The sequence below is a fragment of the Salmo salar genome, chromosome ssa16 (genome assembly GCF_905237065.1).
Source record: "Salmo salar chromosome ssa16, Ssal_v3.1, whole genome shotgun sequence".
In the NCBI taxonomy this organism is placed as follows: domain Eukaryota; kingdom Metazoa; phylum Chordata; class Actinopteri; order Salmoniformes; family Salmonidae; genus Salmo; species Salmo salar.
In genome coordinates, this window is record NC_059457.1 from 46,245,514 (window position 1) to 46,266,199 (window position 20,686).

A 20,686-nucleotide genomic window follows, 5' to 3' on the forward strand; every position below is an offset into this window, starting at 1 on the left:
GCATCAAGATATCTTTAAAAATACAGAAATACAGCTGGTATGCATCATATGATGCAAAATATGTGTTTCAAAATACAGAAATACATCCAGTAGGATTAATTTTGCATCGTATGATCATGCGTTTTGCATACCGGCTGTATTTCTGTATTTTGAAAGTTATGCATCTTGAAACTTGATTGCTGACTTGCAAAACATTTTGGGACTTTGTCAGCAATGCACTAATGAAACATATATCAGAAGATAGGAGTCGTTAAAGGAAACTAACAGAGCATCATCTAATTTGATTTAGTGAGTTGATTGTACTGCATGCAATGGTGAATATGGGTAATAATAAAGTGAGGTAGTCAAGAACAGGTTGTCATTTTAAACATCAAAAATATAAATACAGAATATCTACTGTAGCCTAAACATACTCAAATATATATATTTTTAAAGTTTGGTCACTTACTTATCCTCAATACAATTTTAAAAGGCGTGAAATGTCTTCTGGACAGCATTGCTACACACAGCCTTGAATTCCTCCACATAATGTCCAGACTTTGTCTAGATAAAAAAAAATATATTAGCAGAGTGTCAAGTAAGGCAGTCAGTACAAGTGACCACCCTGTGTCAATTTCTTTTTTTGGGGGGGGGGGGATTTAGTGGATCCTTTGCTAAAATATAGACATTTGCCGGGAGAGGGAAAGGGGGGGAGCCGAAAAAAACATTGCATGATAGTCTAAGCAGTTCCATCTGTCCGGCAGAAATGTCAGCCTAATAGCCTGTAGCGCTTCAGCCCACTGCCCTCACTCCCTTTCTCTACCTGACTCTGTCCTATTAAATCTCTCCACTCCTCCCAAAAAAAGAGAGCAGAAAGTCAGGAAAATAGAAGAACTTGTGCAGACCTAAGTCAACGTGCTAGTGGTGATGGTGATGATGAAGAACAAGCCCTAATTAAAGAGGGAGAAAAAACGACCCCAGGCACTCAGTGATGTGGAAAAAGGCTCATCATTCTGGTGTTTTTTCTAAAGACGGCGCGGTCCCTGAGCAGATGACTGCCGCTCACCTTGCCACGGGGTCTGCTTCAGATTGGTTCATTGTCAAGTTTTTTTTTTTTCAGTTTTTTTTTTACCCATGATTCCATATGGTATGGAGCAGGCTACATGTTTCCCAACATGCCAGTGCGAATGTTTTCTCAATTAGGCGTCTTATCTCCGGTGAGTGCGCTAGCATCAGATGAAGCTTGCTGACAGTGTAATGGCAGGCAAAACCACGGAAGGCTCCATCAAATGGCAGCTCTGCTACGACATCTCAGCCAGGACTTGGTGGATGGTAAGTTGGCAGCAACCAAAGCTGTTTTTTTTCTTCTTCCTCCATTCTTTTTCCCCTTTTTTTTTTCTTTTAAGAAACTCTTTCCCCACCTCTTCTTTAGAGCCTTTAAAAAAAACAAAGATGTTTTTTGTGTCTTTTTTTGAAACTCAATTTTTCAACTTCACATTGAGTGGATTTTTAATGACTGTATTGTTTGTTTTTGTGTCTTGTCAATGTCACAGTCTTCTCTCTGTTGGAGCCTTGAGACTCATGTCCCTTTTGTTTTTTTCTTGTCGTCTCAATTCAGGATGTCAGATCTGAAATATTGTCCTGCCAACGATGTACTTATGTGTTCTTTTACAGTGTCCTGTTTTATAGAACATTAGTTTGGGTTCAGGAAAATAAATACCCATTTGTAGAGGAAATATTCTCACTTTTTCACAAACAACAATTCACCTGCTGACATTCATTCCAACTTTTCTGCAGTGCACAGAGCAATCAGTCCCTTCCATAAGTAAACTGATATATTTTCCAGCATCCGCTTGTCTCATCTAATTGAGGAAAGTTCAGTGACGGCGTTAAAAAAAAGAACCAAAAGGTCTCGGACCGTTTCTGTCAGACCTCTGGTTTACACTGAGGCAGCAAGTTTTTTTGCGTGGTGCATCGCACTCCACTCCTGAGCTCTGACGCCGCGCCAGCAATTAAAGCACACAGAAGGGGAAAAAAGCCCCCATGAGCCGGACCCAGTGCCGGGGCAGATTAACTTGCTTGTTGTGGTCATAGAGGCCAGACAACCTTTGACATCCTTGTTGCTCCAGCAGCGATGGGGAGAGGTTAAACTAGACGGAGAAAACAAGACAAGTGGACTTTGTAGACTGCTGAGAGACGAAGAGGGGCAGGGGGATTCACAATAGTCTATTGTGGCTAACAGATACAAATTAGTTCAGTCGGCTGGATAAAAGGGCTTTGAAACTCCCAGCGCCCTATGTTCATTAGGGGATGACTCGTTAGCCTTGGCATCATTATATTACTATTATCTTAATTATTGCCAGCGTTATTGTTTTAATTATTTTTTGAAAGGGGAGTGTGATGGTGAGCACTGGTCCTTTTCTCCACGGCAGGTTCCTTGCCAGCTTGAATAAAAGAAGATAGTTGTATTCCCAGGAGACAATGGCTGTATTATTCCTCTGTAAGAAGACCATGAACTTCAGAATTCCATTCCGTTGGCCCCCGTCTCTCTCTCATTCTCTCACCCCCTTCTCCCCTCACCCAGGCCACCTTGGCCACAGTGGCAGGCAGCAGGCAGCGCTTCATGCCTGTGTGTAGGGAACTGATGAGGGGCTGAAGGAGAGAAACGGTAACTTTACCCTGCCTGTCCCTGTCCTTATGAGTAACAGAGAAAATGTTTTTAGACCTTTGCTACAGAGGGGACCTGTTACAGAGGGGAACGAGATGGCTGGTGGTGGTACAGTGCTGGTTTTGTTTTTGGATGGCGGGGGGTAGTGATGTGTGGGCATTCCTCACTGTCTGTTGCCCTCTCTCTCTGGGACCATGGGGCTGAAGACTGGGTGTGCGGAAATGTTGTCCAGTTTATGGACTGAGTTGACTTGATTTTTTTTTTTGCAATCTTTTGATGCTTTTTAAACTTTTATCCTCCTAAAAGAGCATGTAGCTTTCAGTTGGTCTCTTGTACGTGTTCTTTCATTTTTTTTAAAGTTGTCTCATGAGATACGGTAGTTGTATATGTATTTCTGAATGAAATCTGTATCCCAGCCACTGTGGATTGTCAAGGGGAGTTTGTGAACTGTACTTATACACTGTAATAACTCGTATTGTACACGTATTGTGTATAAAGCAGTGGAAGTACTGAGCTTTTAAATTAATTGAGTTATCATAGTCAATAGACATTTGTCAATAGATAAGCTGGTGCTGAATCTGTTGTCTTCTGTACAATAAATAATTGGATGTTTTGACGTTGTAATTCTAAAGAACACAATGTACTTTCAGTGCTGCTTATTAAGTGAATGTTTAATGATATGTGATGTTGCAATACATTCTTTATTTGCTCAGATTGGAATATAATTTGTAGGTTTCTATTAAAAAAGGTTTATACACAATGACATTTGAAATGTTCTGTTTTTTAGTAACCAACTTGGCAAAATCACTATCTTGTGGCAATACAAAACAATCGCCTTAAAAATTAGGAATGTTATATGCAATATAGCTGTTCGACCCAGGAAACCGCGATTAACTTTCTTCAAATTGATTTTGTTCCTATTATTAAGTAATATACTTACAATGACATGGTTATTATGGGATGCCATGGGGATTTTTTACACTGTTTGATGGAGGCTGTTTTTGTTAATTACCATTGATGACATTCCATGTGCTCCCATTCACTTTAATTTCACTGGAGGTTAAGTTGGGTTACAGCGGAAAGAGGATTATATGCTTAATTTCAAAAGGACAGTTATAGTAATTATTCCAGATTAGCACAGACAGTGACTCCTGTCAGTACACTCCACATTTGATTTATTTAAATGTGGAATTCATACATTTCTATTTGAGCTCAAATGTTTTCTATTTGGCATTCATATTTTATTGAAGACAGTCCTACCATTATCAGTTCCTGTGTTCTTCAGAATAATTCAAATATATACATATATAATTGCTTCAAGCTTTGCCACATTATTACCATTGCAAAAACACGCCTTGTAATTGTAAGGGCGCAACCCTCATTTGTAAATATATCTTGACAGATTGGTCAGAGTTTTGTTTATTGCTGAAAAGTCCACATTTTCTAAAATGTTATTAGGAAAGAAGTGGCCTACAAAACAGTATATTCTTTCCCTATTAGTAATGAATTGAGCTTTGTCAGTTATCTGGCAGTTACCACATCATCTGCTGTATGTTTTGTGTGAGCTGTTCTATAGGCTACCTTAAATTGTATTATTATTTCCTGTTCATTCTAGGGAGCATTTTACCTCTGGTATGGCTGTGGTTTCTACACATTTGTCACCGTCCTGTTAAATACAGGGGATGTAGAAACCTTTCTCCACTTATTTTTAAATGACTACACTAGCAGTATGAGTGGCGCAGCAGTCTAAGGCACTGCATCTCAGTGCTAGAGGCATCACTACAGACCCTGGTTTGATTCCAGGCTGAATCACAACCGGCTGTGATTGGGCGTCCAATAGGACGGTGCACAATTGGCCCAGAATCATCCGGGTTAGGGGAGGGTTTGGCAGTCATTGTAAATAAGAATTTGTTCTTAACTGACTTGCCTGGTTAAATAAAGGTTCAATAAAAAAAGATTCACCAATTTTAATACGTACATTTAAAAAATAATCTTGTACAGCTTGTTTATTTGAAATGCATTTCCCAAATTAAAAGTTATGACGTCCTATTTTAGTGGACCATCTTGTAGATTCATTTATATTTCATGAATTTCATCATTGCAAGGTTTTCATAAAAGGGCTTTCATGATGACCAGTTCAAATACACATCAGCATTGAGTGCTCCCTGGCTTTAGTCAGTTTTGATCGAGCTGCACTGTAGGTTTGCTATCTTTTGTAGCACACATCCAAATGACACTTGTCACAAATGTTTCAGTCTGTGCACTTACCCTTCTGTGTGCCTACTTTTCTACCTACCATGCTTGCTTTCATCTTTCCTCATACTTCACGCAATGGTCTATTTGCATTTTTGTAATTAGCAAGTTTCTCTACCTTGACATTTATTTAGTAACCGTTCCTGTTTAATTTTGTAAAAAAAGAGTCCATAGTTTTTTTTTGATTTTGAAGTGCCAGTAGCAGGCGTCAAAGTATCACCTCTTTCTGATATGTGGGTGGATATTATTCTATTTTACATGTACCCTATATTTAAAGTGTTACTCAACGTTTAGTCTTTTGAGAGGTGGCGGGGGGCTGGGGCTCCCGTGCAGTGGCTGTGTCGAGCCTCTCTGTATGTTTTAAAGGTATCCAGGCTTTGTTTGAAGTCGGCCACTGTAATTAACCCTGCTTGTGCCTGGGCTCTGGGGGTTGCGAACCACCAGCCCGTTAACAACGCGCTCATGTCATATTCCACCACCGGAGGGGCTAATGAGATTTCAACTGCTCTACAAGTGTCGCTCCTATAATCCACTTGTTAGTGAGTAGACCCCCCCCCCCCCCCCATCAGGCAAATGTGCACCGTGCGTGTGTGTGTACAGTATCTGTTCCTACTGTAAGTGTTAGTGGGCATATGCATATGAGTGTGTGAGAGCCAGTGTCGGAGAGAGGGAGGGGGTATGGCGTGAGGGCATAAAATAATTACCATACAGTCATTTAACACTACCCCCAACGCCCTCCCAAACCCTGCTCCAACTAGGGCTTGATTTTGGCGGGAGATATCATCTCAAATTTTCTACTGCTCGAGTTTCTGCACCTCTTCTAGTATATTAGCTCAAAAGTATTGTGGAGCTTCTGCACCTAAATATAAACAGTACCGGCACCTATTTCAGTCAAGTACTGGCTGTCATTGTTGTTTTTTCACTCCAAACAACAATCTGCCCTGAAGAACATCAACTCTGAGTACCTATGTCAGTAGATGTTCTTCATAATTGGTGTTGATGATTTTATTGTCTCTAATTGCAGTTGTTTATTCAGGATTCAAATTATTCAATTGAATTGCTCTCTTGGGGCAACAAGGTTCAAACCCTGATTGGTCAACTTGATGAATCAGGTCTTTGTGTCTAACGATTCAGCGGCTTTGTGCTCCCTTGTTGCCTTCGTATTCTGTGCGAGGTCATGTTCATTAGCCAGCCCTCACGTTTATCTGATGACCTGGCACCCAGATTAAGGCTAAGGCCAAATCTACAAGTGCCCAAACAATTCTAGATTGTGTAGACTCACCAAAAGATTTAGTTTGTCTATGGTAGATAAAGAAAAGATAATGTGTCCACATCGGTTGTGACTCCGTCTCATAGTTGACGAAAGGACTTCAGCATTGTTGCAGAAGTGAACAGTTTGAGGTTTTAAATGTCGGCTTTATGCTCCATTGACATTAAAATACATTAATGTCCATATTGCTTTGCTCCACACACTCAATAGTCGATAATCAGTTTTGATCATTTTAGCGTCTCAATTTGTCACACTAATCTACCGTTCCACCATGTAACCGTCACAAAAGGACATGAAAACGTCTGAATGTTTGGGCCACGTTCCTGCTACGTGTGTGTAGGAGTTACAGTGTTAGTGTCATATTGTGCGGAAGATGTTTCCAATTTGGTCTCTGCCATGGACGAGCGAGACGTGATTAGAGAGGAGGAAATTGGAGGATTAAAATTGTCTGCTTGAACTTCCTGAACACTTGGTTGAACACTGCATGCTTGCTTGCTCTCTCTCTCTCTGTCTCTCTGTCTTTCTCTGTCTCTCTCGCTCGCTCTCTCTGTCTGTCTCTCTGTCTCTGCCTGAGCAGCTGTACACCATAGGCCCTACAGCTTGGGAGGTAAGTGTCTACTGGTTCACAGTAGACGTGTGTGTGTGTGTGTGTGTGTGTGTGTGTGTGTGTGTGTGCGCGTGCGTGTGTGTGTGTGTGTGTGTGTGTGTGTGTGCGCGTGCGTGCGTGCGCGCCCACCGGTGTTGCACAGTGTGAACTAGCTCCTAGTGCGTCAGGCTGTCAGCTGGGTCTGTATCAACGACCTGGGATTCTCTGACCTTATGACCACAGTAACATTACAAATGGTGTTAGTCCTTTGTCCTCTAGGATGGGATATGTGTATGATATTTAATGGAAACTTGCGTTATTGTTTTTTTTAAATTCACACTGAACTACAACTGTTTACTTTTGTTGCCGTTATATATTGTTGCAAATATACTGCAGATACACTATACTGTAGATACACTACATTGTAGATACACCATACACTGTGTGGTATCATTTCAGGTCTTGGTGAAATTAGCTTATCTTTGTTGTTCTACCAGTGGTATGTGCACGTTGAGGAGTTGAATTTCTTTTGAATGGATGGGGTTTATGGTGGAGTAGGTTTAGGATGCAGGAGTTTTAGGATGGAGGGGGTTTATGGTGGAGGGGGTTTATGGTGGAGGGGGTTTAGGATGGGAGGAGTTTTAGGATGGAGGGGGTTTATGGTGGCGGGGGTTTATGGTGGAGGGGGTTTATGGTGGAGGGGGTTTAGGGTGGAGGGGGTTTAGGGTGGAGGGGGTTTAGGGTGGAGGGGGTTTAGGATGGGAGGAGTTTTATGGTGGAGGGGGTTTATGGTGGAGGGGGTTTATGGTGGAGGGGGTTTATGGTGGAGGGGGTTTAGGATGCAGGAGTTTTAGGATGGAGGGGGTTTATGGTGGAGGGGGTTTATGGTGGAGGGGGTTTAGGATGCAGGAGTTTTAGGATGGAGGGGGTTTATGGTGGAGGGGGTTTATGGTGGATGGGGTTTATGGTGGAGGGGGTTTAGGGTGGAGGGGGTTTAGGATGGGAGGAGGTTTAGGATGGAGGGGGTTTATGGTGGAGGGGGTTTAGGATGCAGGAGTTTTAGGATGGAGGGGGTTTATGGTGGAGGGGGTTTATGGTGGAGGGGGTTTATGGTGGAGGGGGTTTATGGTGGAGGGGGTTTAGGGTGGAGGGGGTTTAGGATGGGAGGAGGTTTAGGATGGGAGGAGGTTTAGGATGGGAGGAGGTTTAGGATGGGAGGGGTTTAGGATGGGAGGGGGTTTAGGATCTTCAGCTTCTTTTTGCAATATTGTAGTGGAACATTCTGAATGACTTAAGCAAAAGGCCGTAATATCCGTTCATATGTCGTGTCTTAGGCACAAAAACATGCCTCAGGGTGTTTTTGCTTTCTTTTTGTTGCGATGTTACATCTGAGGAGAAAGACCATAGGAGACAGATTTGGAATAGTTCCCTCAGACGTTCCACAGTACTTCTTCTTTTGCTACATTTAGATGATGCTTATTTTTGATAATATTAATGACCAGTCAGTCTCAGGCAATTCACAGCCCCAATGACCATCTGCATGTGACGATGTTCTTGGATGCAGATGGATATTAATGAGGCTTAGTGGAGGGCTCTCATTTGGCACCTGGTGATGTTGTGAACAGGAGAGGAGCAGGAAGGAGAAAATCAGCTTTGGGTCGAGTCTGTGTGAAAATAGACAAGAACTGAGGATGAGACGTTTGGGATTCAGTCCAGGCTATTTAAATTGAAAAACAACAAACCATTCTTGCCTGATTTGATCTAAATGTTTATTTTGTCATTTATTTTAGGTTATCAGTCGTATGTGTCTGAATAATATTATTTTATTCAGACAAATGTCCTCTTCTCCCTCTATCCCCATCTCCCTCTGTCCTCCTGTTCTCTCTCTATCCCCATCCGTCTCTCTGTCCTCCTCTTCTCTCTATCTATCCCCATCTCCCCCTCTTTCCTCCTCTTCTCTCTATCCCCATCTCCCCCTCTTTCCTCCTCTTCTCTCTCTATCCCCATCTCCCCCTCTTTCCTCCTTTTCTCTCTCTATCCCCATCTCCCTCTCTGTCCTCCCCTCTTCTCTTGCTCTCTATCCCCATCTCCCTCTGTCCTCCCTCTTCTCTCGCTCTCTACCCCCATCTCCCTCTCTGTCCTCCTCTCTCTATCCCCATCTCCCTCTCTGTCCCTCCCCAGAGAACGATGGCTACTGGCCAAGACAGCTGGCTCTTTGGGCCACTCTGGTGCCGTTTTTCGAGGCTTGGATTGTCGGGGGCTTGTCCTGCTGGGGGAGTGGGGGAGGAAACCATGGGAGTAGAAGAACATGCTCCATTATAGACCTGAGACTGAGACAGACAGATATCAGTAACTGACCCACTGTGATTTCCACTCTGGGGGATTCATGCTGGAGTCAGTTTGTGACTTGTTAGCATACAGAATTTTTCACATTCTTACTGTCGATGGGCTACTTTCATTATCCCCCAGTGCATTGGAGTTTAGCTGAGTGGCAGGTGTATGAGTGGAAACACAGCCACACTATAGTAGCTTGTTTCCTCTAGCACAGTTCCTGGGTGTTTGGTGGTGGGCAGCACACTGTGGTAGCGTGGGAAGGCGTATGTGAACGCTGTCTCACTCAGCAGGGACTTAGACTGCCTCTCTCTACGTCTCTCTCTCTCTCCTCTCTTTCGTGCAAACCCTCTCACTCTCTTTCACACACTTTCTCTTTTTCTCTCCCTGCTCTCGCTCTCTATTTCTGCCCCCTCTCTTTCCCTCATCTCTCTCTCTCTAAACCTAAGGGGAGCGGTGCTAAACAAAGTGGGGATTGTTTTTCCCTCTGCCATGGCTCTGTGCCACTCAAGGCACAATATCAAACAATCATGGACACTGGCTCATGCATATGCTGTCTTCCTCACAGTTTGGTAATGCTCGGTTTTCCAACCCTGGCTGTTTCCCTGGCTCCAACCAGGAAATGCTCCTTTTGTTTGTTTACGGAGTTTAGTAAGCTGTAAAATAGCTTTTAATGTCTCTGTTAATCTATATTTACTATTTGTGAAGGAGTGGTATTGATTTGTAGAAGTGTGTGTTCTTTTGGGAGTTTTCCTTTTGTAATAGCCACAAAAAAATGGAAATGGATTCCAGAAATGCCATCTGGTATTTGGAGGAGGTGTGTGTACGTGCTGAAAAGTGATAATTTTCTCTCCATAGCTCGCTTCTTGGTCTCTAGCTACCCGCCACTTTGCTGCCAAAAAAAGGTGTCAGTCTCTCCAGTAAAAGGGAGGTAGGTAGGGGGGTGTTTGGTGATGACTGAGGGAAAGATGGTTTGTTGGCGTAACTGGATCCTTACCCGTATTTATTCACTTTTGACACTTCTCTCTCCATCTTCCTCCACCATGACTATCTGAAGGCAGCATATACTACATGACCAAAAGTATGTGGACACCTGCTCATTTAACATCTCATTCCAAAATCATGGGCATTAATATGGATTTGGTCCCCCCATTGCCTCTAAAACAGCCTCCACTCTTCTGGGAAGGTTTTCCACTAGATGTTGGAACATTACTGCGGGGACTTGCTTCCATTTAGCCACAAGAAGATTTGTGAGGTTGGGCACTGAAGTTGGGCGATTAGGCCTGGCTCGCAGTCGGCGTTCCAATTCATTCTAAAGGTGTTCGATAGGGTTGAGGTCAGGGCTCTGTGCAGGCCAGTCAAGTTCTTCCACACCGATCTCGACAAACCATTTCTGTATGGACCTTGCTTTGTGCACGGGGGCATTGTCATGCTGAAACAGGAAAGGGCCTTCCCCAAACTGTTGCCATAAAGTTGGAAGCACAGAATCATCTAGAATTTCATTGTATGCTGTAGTGTTAAGATTTCCCTTCACTGGAACTAAGGGGCCTAGCCCAAACCATGAAAAACAACCCCAGACCATTATTCCTCCTCCACCAAACTTTACAGTCGGCACTATGCATTTGGGCAGGTAGCGTTCTCCTGCTAGATGGTGAAACGTGATTCATTACTCTAGAGAATGCTTTTCCACTGCTCCAGAGTCCAATGGCGACAAGCTTTACACCACTCCAGCCGATACTTGGCATTGCGCATGGTGATCTTAGGCTTGTGTGCAGCTGCTCGGCCATGGAAAACCATTTCATGAAGCTCCTGATGAACAGTTCTTGTGCTGACGTTGCTTCCAGCGGCAGTTTGGAACTCGGTTGTGAGTGTTGCAACCGAGGGCAGACAATTTTTACGCTCTACGCGCTTCAGCACTCAGCGGTCCCATTCTCTGAGCTTGGGTGGCCTACCACTTCGCGGCTAGATGTTTCCACTTCACAATCACAGCACTTACGGTTGACCGGGGCAGCTCTAGCAAGGCAGATATTTGACGAACTGACTTGTTGGAAAGGTGCCCATCTTTATGATGGTACCACATTGAAAGTCACTGAGCTCTTCTGTAAGGCCATTTTACTACCAATGTTTGTCTGTGGAGATTGAATGCCTGTGTGCTCGATTTTATACACCTGTCAGCAACGGGTGTGGCTGAAATAGCCGGATCCACTAATTTCAAGTGGTGTCCACATACTTTTGTATATATAGTATGCCTTACATGGTAATATCCACTCTTTTTGGTTTCATTATGGAATCACAATCATGAGCCATTAGGATGACCATTCCAGTCAGAGATAGGACATCTCCCTGTCAGAGTTGTAAATTAGGAATTGAAACTTCCCTGTGTTTTAAATATTGGGGCTCAGATTTCACTGCTCTGACCTTACACCCATGTGTATAATGGTGACTGTGACTTTGGCATAGTGAATGAGTAATTCCATCTGATTGTAGGCTCTGTGAAGCCCCAGTGTTGCCCTGCTGTAAGACCTGCTCACTAACTGTCATGTGAAGGAGGTAATCCTCTCTGTTTGGCCCCAGACTCCATTCATACAGAGAGACATGAAATATGAACCATATCTGTGGGGTGCACAGCTGATTAAGCTCAAGATTAACGTGTGTGTGTGTGTGTGTGTGTGTGTGTAAAGGAGAGATCTCTCATCTAAACATGATAATGCGTAATGGTTTCATCTCAATAATTGTTGATCATTTTTAATCAGTCTCAGTTATACATTTCAAATGTTTCTTCATCACACCAGACTAAGCCACTGGCCTCTTTTTTTAATGATTGCTAATGCATCCCTGTGTATTTCCTGACCCACTAAGACTTTAAAACCAATAACGCTGATTACCAGAATAGCCCACCAACAATTAAACAAATGAGCTAGCCATTCCAGCAAATAAAATCAAGATTGCTACTTAGTTCATTTAAAAGGGCGGGGCTGGATTAGGTGAGCTAATGCGGAGAGGTGATTTGGAGCTTTGACAGTTCTGTGGCTGGGTGGCAACGCTGCAGGGACACGCAGAGGACAGCAGCAGGAGCGGACAGATGTCAGAAATCCGATTAAAACAAGGAAAAGAGAAGAGACCCTCCCTAACAACTACTGACACCCTCCAACGCGTCGCATGGCAACACAAGAGTTTGCCTATTTACCAGAGATCATGGAAGCGCCACTCATGCAACCCTTCCTGCCATGAATGTCCTCACTCCTCTCACCCATTGGTGAAGTATCTGAACAACAAGGTCTGAAGAGTGTTTTTACATCTGGAATTGAACTGGCAGGTGATGACAGGATAACTTCTCATTTGTTTTTGCAGCGTCTGGCCGCTGCCATTATCGCTTCTCTAAAACCCTGCAGGTTAAGCTTCTACTCTCAACAGTCTAAACTGTGCCCAGTCATCTGAAGGGAATAAAAAGATTCTCAGAGGAGTTTTTCAGCATCCCAACCCATGCAGGGTCAGCTAATTCCCCATAAACGCAAATGTAGAATGATCACCCTTTTTATCTGCGTGTGTAACAACTCCTGCTCCGTTTTGTCCCGTGGCCAGCCTTTCACCCCCCCATTCCGCCCATCTAATTAAGTTGATTCAGAGTGCTGCCTGTGCAGGCGCAGGACCCCATTACTTACGGCTGTCCAGGCAGGGACACCTGCTGACCCCGCCGAGCCGGTCACCCATGTTCCACACTCCTCCAACAGGGGGAGCCGCGGACTCCCTGAACCCAGGGGAGGGCGAGCAGCTGGCGGGGGCATCTACAGAGGTCGATCTCACCTCCAAATCCCCCACCTCTCTCCTCACACAAAGACAGGAAGTTCTCACGGGGGGGGCAGTGTTCTTTTTTTTTATTACTCTTAGCTCAGAGTGAGCAGAGCCATGGAGAATGTCCCTGTAGCTGCTCCTCACACTGATCTCAGAACAGTGCTAAATGGGAGTGAGAAAGGCAGAGGATGAAGTGGTGGCTGTAAAAGTGGAGGTTGACTCTAAGAGATCCAGAGGACTGGCTGGCGTCTCTCCTCCCCCCATGGCGGATTAAGCTGGGAGCCAGCTGCAGCCGGGGGACAGGCTGCCACGGGCCACTCCAAGGTGACCCCTGGCAAAGCTGGCAGCACATCTGTAGCCCTGCCTGGCACGTCCAGGAGCACCAGGCCCCTGCGCTGGCTGGCCTGGCCGGCTGGCAGGGAAACCTAGCAGGGGGCTGGCTGTCCTCCTGCTGCCTGGCATGGGGGAAGACCAGAGGGGGCCAGAGGGTAAGACACAGGATGTGGTAGGGGTACGGAGCACAGCCTGGGAAGTCAGGGAGGTGGGTCAGCATGGAGACGGTAGAGAACGGGGGTAGATGTAAAGATGTTAAGACATCATTTAAACCTGACGGAGTCCATTATTACCAAGTATCAGATCCTAGATGGACAGATGCAGACAGAGGAAAGACCTTACAGCACAGAGTAATACTGATACGTTCTCTCTTTCCACGTTTAGCTCTTGAGTGTGAGTACATACAGTGCATTCAGACTTTTTCCACATTTTGTTACGTTACAGCCTTATTCTAAAATGTATTAAATACATTTTCTCCCCTTATCAATCTACACACAATACCCCATAATGACAAAGCAAAAACTGTTATTTATATACACTGCTCAAAAAAATAAAGGGAACACTTAAACAACACAATGTAACTCCAAGTCAATCACACTTCTGTGAAACCAAACTGTCCACTTAGGAAGCAACACTGATTGACAATAAATTTCACATGCTGTTGTGCAAATGGAATAGACAACAGGTGGAAATTATAGGCAATTAGCAAGACACCCCCAATAAAGGAGTGGTTCTGCAGGTGGTGACCACAGACCACTTCTCAGTTCCTATGCTTCCTGGCTGATGTTTTGGTCACTTTTGAATGCTGGCGGTGCTTTCACTCTAGTGGTAGCATGAGACGGAGTCTACAACCCACACAAGTGGCTCAGGTAGTGCAGCTCATCCAGGATGGCACATCAATGCGAGCTGTGGCAAGAAGGTTTGCTGTGTCTGTCAGCGTAATGTCCAGAGCATGGAGGCGCTACCAGGAGACAGGCCAGTACATCAGGAGACGTGGAGGAGGCCGTAGGAGGGCAACAACCCAGCAGCAGGACCGCTACCTCCGCCTTTGTGCAAGGAGGAGCAGGAGAAGCACTGCCAGAGCCCTGCAAAATGACCTCCAGCAGGCCACAAATGTGCATGTGTCTGCTCAAACGGTCAGAAACAGACTCCATGAGGGTGGTATGAGGGCCCGACGTCCACAGGTGGGGGTTGTGCTTACAGCCCAACACCGTGCAGGACGTTTGGCATTTGCCAGAGAACACCAAGATTGGCAAATTCGCCATTGGCGCCCTGTGCCCCTCACAGATGAAAGCAGGTTCACACTGAAAACATGTGACAGACGTGACAGAGTCTGGAGACGCCGTGGAGAACGTTCTGCTGTCTGCAACATCCTCCAGCATGACCGGTTTGGCGGTGGGTCAGTCATGGTGTGGGGTGGCATTTCTTTGGGGGGCCGCACAGCCCTCCATGTGCTCACCAGAGGTAGCCTGACTGCCATTAGGTACCGAGATGAGATCCTCAGACCCCTTGTGAGACCATATGCTGGTGCGGTTGGCCCTGGGTTCCTCCTAATGCAAGACAATGCTAGACCTTATGTGGCTGGAGTGTGTCAGCAGTTCCTGCAAGAGGAAGGCATTGATGCTATGGACTGGCCCGCCCGTTCCCCAGACCTGAATCCAATTGAGCACATCTGGGACATCATGTCTCGCTCCATCCACCAACGCCACGTTGCACCACAGACTGTCCAGGAGTTGGCGGATGCTTTAGTCCAGGTCTGGGAGGAGATCCCTCAGGAGACCATCCGCCACCTCATCAGGAGCATGCCCAGGCGTTGTAGGGAGGTCATACAGGCACGTGGAGGCCACACACACTACTGAGCCTCATTTTGACTTGTTTTAAGGACATTACATCAAAGTTGGATCAGCCTGTAGTGTGGTTTTCCACTTTAATTTTGAGTGTGACTCCAAATCCAGACCTCCATGGGTTGATAAATTGGATTTCCATTGATTATTTTTGTGTGATTTTGTTGTCAGCACATTCAACTATGTAAAGAAAAAAGTATTTAATAAGATTATTTCATTCATTCAGATCTAGGATGTGTTATTTTAGTGTTCCCTTTATTTTTTTGAGCAGTGTATTTTTTTGCACATTTATTACAAATAAACAGATATCTTACTTACATAAGTATTCAGACCCTTTGCTATGAGACTCGAAATTGAGCTGAGGGGCATCATGTTTCCGTTGATTATCCTTAAGATGTGTCTACGACTTGATTGGAGTCCACCTGTGGTAAATTCAATTGATTGGACATGATTTGGAAAGGCACACACCTGTCTATATGATCACTGTGCAATTGCTTCTGTTAGAAATACAAAAATGACCAAAGCCAAACACGTTATATTTTTAAAAGACATTTTGGACAATTTGATGAGCAAAGCGTTCTTTCATCATCTGTACCATAATATTGACAGGGTAAGTCTGATTCCCGATGTTGAGACTGCCTGGGACTATTTTTATATGAAATTTGTGTCCATTTGTGTTAAGCATGCCCCTGTGTAGAAATTTAGGATCAGTGGAAGGGACAGTCCCTGGTTTTCAGATAACTTGGCAGAATTAATTAGAAAGAAAAATGTCTCTTGGGCTCAAGCTAGACAAACAAATGCTCCTGTTGACTGGGCCTCCTTCAGAGCACTAAGGAACAAATGCACAGGATTGATCAGGAAGTCCAAATCAGATGTCTATCTAAATGCAGTCACAGAGAACCTAAACAACCATACCAAGTTCTGGAAGCTAATCAACTCAGTGTCAGGTTCCCCAGGCGCTCTCATTTGTTGACTTCTGTAACCGTAAAAGCATTGGTTTCATGCATGTTAACACTAGAAGCCTCCTCCCTAAGTTTGTTTTATTCACTGCTTTAGCACACTCCGCCAACCCGGATGTTCTAGCCATGTCTGAATCCTGGCTTAGGAAGGCCACCAAAAATCCTGAAATTTCCATCCCTAACTATTAACATTTTCCGACAAGATAGAACTGCCAAAGGGGGCGGAGTTGCAATCTACTGCGGAGATAGCCTGCAGAGTTCTGTATTACTATCCAGGTCTGTGCCCAAACAATTCGAGCTCCTTTAAAAAATCCACCTTTCCAGAAATAGGTCTCTCACTGTTGCCGCTTGTTATAGACCCCCTTCAGCCCCCAGCTGTGCCCTGGACACCACATGTGAATTGATCGTCCCCCCATTTATCTTCAGAGTTCATACTGTAAGTAATAATATGCGCTCCAGCAGGTATATTGCGCTGGTCATCCCCAAAGCCAACACTTCCTTTGGCCGCCTTTCCTTCCAGTTCTCTGCTGCCAATGACTGGAACGAATTGCAAAAATCTCTGAAGCTGGAGTCTTATATCGCTCTCTCTAACTTTAAGCATCAGCTGCCTGAGCAGCTTACCGATCACTGTACCTGTACACAGCCCATCTGTAAATAGCACACCCAACTATCTCATCCCCATATTATTACTTATCCTCTTGCTCTTTTGCACCCCAGTATCTACTTGCACATCGTCATCTGCACATATATCACTCCAGTGTTAATGATAATTTGTAATTATTTTCGCCTCTATGGCCTATTTATTGCCTACCTCCCTACTCTTCTACATTTGCACGGACTGTACATAAATAGAAAGATATTTATTTTATTTTTGTGTTATTGACTGTACGTTTGTTTATGTGTAACTGTGTTGTTTTTGTCGCACTGCTTTGCTTTATCTTGGCCAGGTCTCAGTTGTAAATGAGAACTTGTTCTCAACTGGCCTATCTGGTTAAATAAAGGTAAAATAAAATAAATAAATAATGTATCCTCTGGCCTTCCTGACCATTTAATGATGGATTCTACTGAAGTGAAGGATAAAGCCGATATTGTAGGGGTTTTTAACAAGGACTTCATATCTACTGGTTCAGTTTTTGATAATGGTGGGGCCCAGGCCTCAAATGTAAGCTCTGTTACAGTAAACTATGATATAGGCCCTCATGTGAACCATTTTAACTTAAAGCCTGTTTCTTATGCTGAGGTCTATAAAGCACTAAAGGCAATAGACACTAAAAAGTCTGCAGGTCCAGACAACCTGGATCCCTACCTCTTAAAGGTAGCAGCTGGTATTACTGAATTATTACTGTGGCTCACCATTTCAACTCGAGTCTCTTGACCAATTCCATACGCAGCATTTGGAAATCAGCTTATGACCCCCAGTGCTATAGGGTAGAGATCCCTCAGATGCTAATAACTATCGTCCTATCTCCAAACTCCCTATCCTGGCCAAAGTTTATGAATCCCTAGTGAACTCACAGTTAAAAAAAACATCTTCATTGAAAAGTACATACTGAGTGGGGTTCAGTCTGGCTTTAGATCGGGGAACAGCACCACAACTGCAGCAATAGCAGTGGCAAATGACATCATAAATGCACTTGATAAAAAGCAACATTGTGCTGCCCATGTTTGTTGATTTATCAAAGGCATTTGATTTAGGTGACCATTAATTGTTGCTAGCTAGACTCAGTAACATTGGTCTCAGTGAAGGGGCAGTAAATTGGTTTAGGAGCTATCTTTCTGACAGAACACTATGTATATACTGACAATCACAAGTCTAGTTATCTTGAGGTTAATAGAGGTGTGCCCCAGGGTTCCATTTTAGCTTCTGTGTTGTTCTCAATTTGTATTAATGATTTGGGAAATGGGCTGCAACCAGCAAAGCTGCATCTATATGCAGATGATACAGTTATATATTAATGTGCTCCTTCTCTGGTTCAGGCTGTTGAAGAGCTCCAGACTGCTTTTCAGTTACTGCAGGCCTCCCTTTATCGGCTCAAACTGGTCTTGAATGTACAAAAAAACTAAATTCTTGACCTTTACCAGATCTTGCCCTCAGCCAGAGAAGGTTAGCATTGACACATCTGGTGGCTTATCCATTGAAAGTGTCATCCTACAAATACCTAGGTATATGGTTGGATGACAAGTTGTCCTTTAAAGTTCATATGGCTAATCTTGTGAGGAAGCTTCAATTGAAATGTAGTTTTTATTTTCGTAATAAGGCTCCCGCTTATGGCTAGAAAGAAGCTTGTTCAGGCCACTTTTCTCTCCGTAATTTATTATGGTGACTTGCTGTATATGCATGCAGCCTCCTCCATCTTACAGAGACGACTTTGTTTATCATCAATCAATCAAATGTATTTATAAAGCCATTTCTTCATCAGCTGATGTTACAAAGTGCTATACAGAAACCCAGCCTAAAAGTCCAAACAGCAAGCAATGCAGATGTAGAATGATGTATCACGCATCCTTGCGCTTTATTACAAATGCCAAGTCACTCACCCACTATTGCACCTTGTACCAAATGGTAGGTTGGCAAGTATTAGGCAAGACTGCCTTCTCGTCTTGTGCACCAGAGGCATAGAATAGTCTACAATCCATGCTTAATTTAGATATGTTAGTGCCACTGAATTAATTTAAAATATTGATGGGACACTCTGTTACGGAGGACTGTAAATGCTTTTTTTTAGGCTGGATCATGTTGTATTGTTTTGTATGTTTTAATTCTGTAATGTATTGATTGTTGCTGCCTTCTTGGCCAGGTCTCCCTTGAAAAAGAGACTCTAGCTCTCAATGGCCTTTTCCTGGTTAAATGAAGGTGAAATAAAATATAAGGTCCCACAGTTCACAGTGAATTTCAGAGCAAAAACAAAGCCATGAGGTCGAAGGAATTGTCCGTAAAGCTCAGAGACAGGATTGTGTCGAGGCATAGATCTGAGGAAGGGTACCATAACATTTCTGCAGCATTGAAGCTCCCCAAGAACACAGTGGCCTCCAGGGAAGAAGTTTAGAACCACCAAGACTCTTCCTAAAACTAGCTGCCTGGCCAAACTGAGCAATCGGGGTAGAAGGGCCTTGGTCGGGGGGGGGTTGGTGGTGGGGGAGGTGCTGTTGGTGGTGGGGGAGCCAGCGAAGGCAACCATCTGTCCAGAGGAGCAAGGTGACCCACTGGGCTGGCAGACAAGGCAGGCAGGTGTTCACACATTACAGCCACATGGGCTCCCTTTCTGGGCCTGGAGTATGTACATAAGATTATAATGTGTTTTTCCTTGAGCACACTGGGGAGAAAATGGTGCTTGGCTAATCTGAATCCCACACCGGTCTCTGATGTGGGATGGCCCAAGGAGGTGGGATGGAGGAGTTAGTCAGGGTTGGAGACACAGAGACCATGTAAATCCCTGTCAATTCAGTTGTTCAGTAGCATGCCTTTGAAGCCCATGTATGCAGGCTATTAGATATTTAATATATTTACATTTATGTCATTTAGCAGACGCTCTTATCCAGAGCGACTTACAAATTGGTGCATTCACCTTATGATATCCAGTGGAACAACCACTTTACAGTAGTACATCTATATTTTTTGGGGGGAGGGTGGGGGGGGAGGGTTAGAAGGATTACTTAATCCTATCCCAGGTATTCCTTAAAGAGGTGGGGTTTCAGGTGTCTCCGGAAGGTGGTGATTGACTCCGCTGTCCTGGCATCGTGAGGGAGCTTGTTCCACCACTGGGGTGCCAGAGCAGCGAACCGTTCTGACTGGGCTGAGCGGGAACTGTGCTTCCGCAGAGGTAGGGGTAGGCAGGCGGTAGGGAGGCGAGCAGGGCCTTGGTCGGGGGGGGGGTATCCTTCACTTCATTAGAATCCATCATTAAATGGTCAGGAAGGCCAGAGGATACATTATTATTTTTTTTTTTAATTTAGTGGTGGTTCTGTATGGCGATGGGTCTGTTGAGGAGAAATTGGTATTCCCTCCTGAAGTCCCTCCACCCTGGCCCTTGACCTCCACTGTGGCCTGGAGAAAGTGAGAGCGCCGACCGGCCTGCCTCCCAAAGTGGATACATCCTCCTGCAATCAGGGTACAGCCGGGATCCTCCTCTCCCCAAATCCAAGCCATCCTTCGGTGAACACAGAGCAGGTCCTCCCTAACACTAATTGTTTCCATCTTCCCGCTGAATGAGTGTGCTTCCGTTGTCACAGCCCGGCTCCTTTCCTCTTGGCCCTATTTTTTGGAATCCTAGCAGAGATATTTGTAGCATTCTTTTTTTTGTTGCTAGCTTTATTTTGTTGCTAGCTTTATGTTGTTGCTAGCTTTATGTTGTTGCTAGCTTTATTTTGTTGCTAGCTTTATTTTGTTGCTAGCTTTATTTTGTTGCTAGCTTTATGTTGTTGCTAGCTTTATGTTGTTGCTAGCTTTTTTTGTTGCTAGCTTTTTTTTGTTGCTTGCTGACTCCATCTTCTTTATTTGCTCTGTATCACTGTACAATCAGCCTGTTTTGGTCAGAGATCTGTTGGCAATATCTCCAGTTTTACCAGTGATCAGTGGCTGAGGGTTTTCCACCACAGGTGTCTGGGGTGTAAAGGTGGTAAAACCATCCAGGTATTGGCCCAGGTACCTGGGCTGTGGACAGGGTGAAACCA

The 20,686-nt window shown here is 44.4% G+C and overlaps 1 protein-coding gene across 5 annotated transcripts in view; it reads left to right on the top strand.

Annotated features, from left to right (window-relative positions):
* The first annotated feature begins 746 nt into the window (after window positions 1–746).
* LOC106574075 (nuclear factor 1 A-type) overlaps window positions 747–20,686 on the top strand; it is a 283,951-nt gene continuing 264,011 nt past the window's right edge. For 2 of the 5 annotated variants that reach the window (XM_045697324.1, XM_045697328.1), the window contains exon 1: window positions 754–1,311. In XM_045697324.1, the coding sequence (XP_045553280.1) occupies window positions 1,216–1,311 (96 nt within the window). In that variant the 5' untranslated portion in view covers window positions 754–1,215. Of the gene's footprint in view, window positions 1,312–20,686 lie in introns of all 5 variants that reach the window. The other 3 variants (XM_045697325.1, XM_045697327.1, XM_045697330.1) reach the window with 3 other exon arrangements.